Raw genomic sequence first — 3372 nt, 5'->3', positions numbered from 1 at the left:
GCTTCGTTGATCTGATTGGTTTATTTGGCCCGTCTATCACCAACATAGGCCAATCAGCTAACCAGTATTTTCGCCCCTTCCCAAAATTACTTCAACCGAAGGTTTCCAGAATGGATATGCGGAGCAAATCCATCTGGCGGAGTCAGGTTAGCTGGTTGCTGTCCTCACAAGTCTTTAGGAGAGACGCTGTCCAAACATGCATGTTTTTTGGACCTTGGGTGAAGTCCAGAATACTCATAGAAAATATAAAAAAGATTCTTCAAAAATATGGTATAGGGTTGGTCATGTTTTCAGACCCTTGTTTCAAACAATAAATGATTTATAGAGCCACTAATCCTGTTTTATATCTGTATCATTTTAATTCAAAGTTTAAACATTTTAACGTATCTTCATAGGTCTTTCTGTCAGTCTTGATCTACAAAGAAAAGAACTGATTATCAGTCTCTCATGTTTAGGAGATTGTGCTTGTTACCCTTACTGGCATTGCATTATCTGCTTTTATACACATTGCTGTGCTAGTGTTTGCTTTATGCAGGTGATAATAGGATTATTGTTTACTGCATTGTTGTCATGGAAAGCCCCTGCGTGGGAAGCCTGCTGCCCAGTAGGCATGAGCATTGGCTATTAATGGTTTATTCGAGCTCATACTACAGCAACTTGCAGCTATAAACCTAATCTGAATTATGAAAAAAAAAAGCTTTTTTTTTCTGTTTCCTTTGACGTACAAACAATGGTATTTTAAAATCCCATTTGCCACATTTGTAACCAGATGCTTATATATATTGAATCAAAATGAGCATTCAAATTTTCAGAAGTTCACCTATATTTATAACATTTGTATTTGGTAGAAATGTGTTTTTAACATCATAACTAAATATTTAGAAAATATTGTTTTCTTATAATTCTGTTCATGTTGTCAGTTCCCTGTAACTTCAGGCTGACCAGTTATTTTTTGTTGTTATTTTAATATATATAATTTTTGCTAAAATATTTTGTTTCTATTTGTCTGTTTTCTCTAACTTTACCTGATATTGGTGATAGAGAATAAAAAACTATAGAAAATATGTTATGAAGCAACACTTGTGGTCAGAAGCAGGTTGATAAAAAATGTAATGTATATTTACTGATACGGTATATATTGAAACTTTTACTGAAAATGGATAAAGTGCAAACATTACAAAAAATGGAAGGGATTAATCAAGCATCATCTACAATTATCTGTAATATGAGATAAGCAATAACTAAAACCCTTAGATTTATCATGGGGTTCAGGTTATTTTAGATTCCGTGAATAAGCTAATGATCTGGGATTTCCTGAATTGTTTTAAGGCTTATTATAACTCATTATATTTTTGAAGAGAATGAGACCGCATCTCTGAAGAAATTCTATTATTATTCTGGCCTTTAGGAAAAATGGATGATGTTGTTAATCCTAGATTTCATGCATCAGAGGGATATTTGTCCGATTCAGAGAGTGAAAAAAATATTACTTTTCCATTTACACAATGTATTTAGCCACCTAGTTTGAACTGAAAATTTAGGGCAAATGCATACACTATAAAATTGATGATGTGATATTAGTCAGTCTGTATCAGTCTCTTCTATTTTGCACTTATTTATTTTTCAATGATTTTTCAGCAACCACACGGTGTTCTTTAAATATGGATTCTGTTTTCATATTTTCAGGCGGCGTCACCTTCTTTGTTGCCTTGTACGACTACGAAGCCAGAACATCAGACGATCTTACCTTTAAAAAGGGGGATCGCTTTCAGATCATCAACAATACGTAAGAATCTGCTCAGTCTCTGTCTAAATCAACGCTTTCATGGGAGATTTAGCTCTTTTCTGGTGTCATCAAGGGTCCTTGAAATCCACATAAACTTGTTATGGACAGTAAATTTGTAATAATTTTGAGATTTTAACAGTGCATTTAATTCTGTGAGTGCTTTGGTTTGAATTTAATGTGAATATCGCCGGCCCACATAGTAGCGAATTAATACATGCAGGCCTATATTTTTTGCATGCAAAAAAAAGATTTTTTATGATTGTTTAAGGTGTTTTAAAACTACAATCCAACCCAAACATTAACTTAGAGATGAAAATAAATTAGTTCCAATAACTAGAAACAATCTTGGAGACCCTAAAGTGTTGGAATATCAATAAAACCATCAGCATGGATGAAGATGAGCCTGACAAAAATGTGTACTAAATTATCTTTAGGATGGAGCTCTCAAAATAAAGAACACTCTTCCAACCGTATAACATAGTGGTGGCATGGTGACTTCCTGAGGGCCTTGTCACTCCCATTGTTGCTGGTTTGTTGTTCGATCTAGTAGAATAACAAGAAAACTACATACAAATAATTCAGTTTAATATCAAATCAAAAGAAAGCCAGTTGAAACTTGGAGATGATTTAATGTCCTACTTTATACAAAAGCGTCTCACGAAAGCTGTGAAAATAACACATCTAGTTCAACACATCATATTGGTTAATATAGCAGACAGACGTGCTAACAAAATCTACAATAAAATAATGGTTTCAGACATACAAGGTCTCTATCATAAAGCAAATACTTCGTGATCTACTATGAATTATGCATTACTCACAGATCAATAACATTTTCATTACTCCAAAAAAGCAAAGAACAAAAAAAGTGTTTGCTTGAAAAGCAGAGTTGTCTCATTTTAACCATTTTTTCTTTATCCTAAAGCTGAAAATCAAAACCAAGTTCATGTCACAATTTTAGGTTGAGCAGAAGCAACAGCATTTGCTTGTTTAAGAGTCAGATGTAAAATGATCAACTACCATTAACAGTGTTCCATTGGTGATTTCCATCATTTTTCCATATATATGTAAAAGCCTCTGTCCAGTGTTGACAATTGAATGAACAAGCTATGTGCTTTCTTCTGTCATTGTTTGGTGCAGCGAAGGAGACTGGTGGGAGGCTCGCTCCATCACCACCGGGAAGAAAGGCTACATCCCCAGCAATTACGTGGCCCCCGCCGACTCAATTCAGGCTGAAGAGTAAGCCTGAGTTGTCACTTCTCCTACCTCCTATATACTGAACCTGTGTCAGAGAATAATTGCTCTCACATGATTGTTTATGTTTCTGTATGGTCCCAACATTCATGATTTAACATCTGTGAATTTTGCGGTCTTACCTTTCCAAAATCAGCTTATTTAACTTTTATTTTCTAAAGTCCCTTCTCTTTTAATATGCTGTTTTTATTTGCTTTGTACAGATGGTACTTTGGTAAAATGGGACGCAAGGATGCTGAGAGGTTGCTGCTCAATCCTGGGAATAACCGGGGGACTTTCCTGGCACGGGAAAGTGAAACAACTAAAGGTGATTCCTCCATGTGGAATGGTTA

The 3372-nt window shown here is 35.0% G+C and overlaps 1 protein-coding gene across 2 annotated transcripts in view; it reads left to right on the top strand.

Moving 5' to 3' along the window:
• Positions 1-3372, top strand: part of yes1 (YES proto-oncogene 1, Src family tyrosine kinase) — a 35283-nt gene that overhangs the window by 22428 nt on the left and 9483 nt on the right. For both annotated transcript variants that reach the window (XM_015401280.1, XM_015401279.1), the window contains exons 3-5: positions 1687-1786; positions 2927-3025; positions 3244-3347. In XM_015401280.1, coding sequence (XP_015256766.1) covers positions 1687-1786; positions 2927-3025; positions 3244-3347 — 303 coding nt within the window. The remainder of the gene's footprint in view (positions 1-1686; positions 1787-2926; positions 3026-3243; positions 3348-3372) is intronic.

The sequence above is a fragment of the Cyprinodon variegatus genome, unplaced genomic scaffold, assembly GCF_000732505.1.
Source record: "Cyprinodon variegatus isolate N-32 unplaced genomic scaffold, C_variegatus-1.0 Scaffold1202, whole genome shotgun sequence".
Classification (NCBI taxonomy): domain Eukaryota; kingdom Metazoa; phylum Chordata; class Actinopteri; order Cyprinodontiformes; family Cyprinodontidae; genus Cyprinodon; species Cyprinodon variegatus.
The sequence above is the reverse complement of the archived record's forward strand: the minus strand, read 5'-3'. Positions and strand labels throughout refer to the sequence as shown.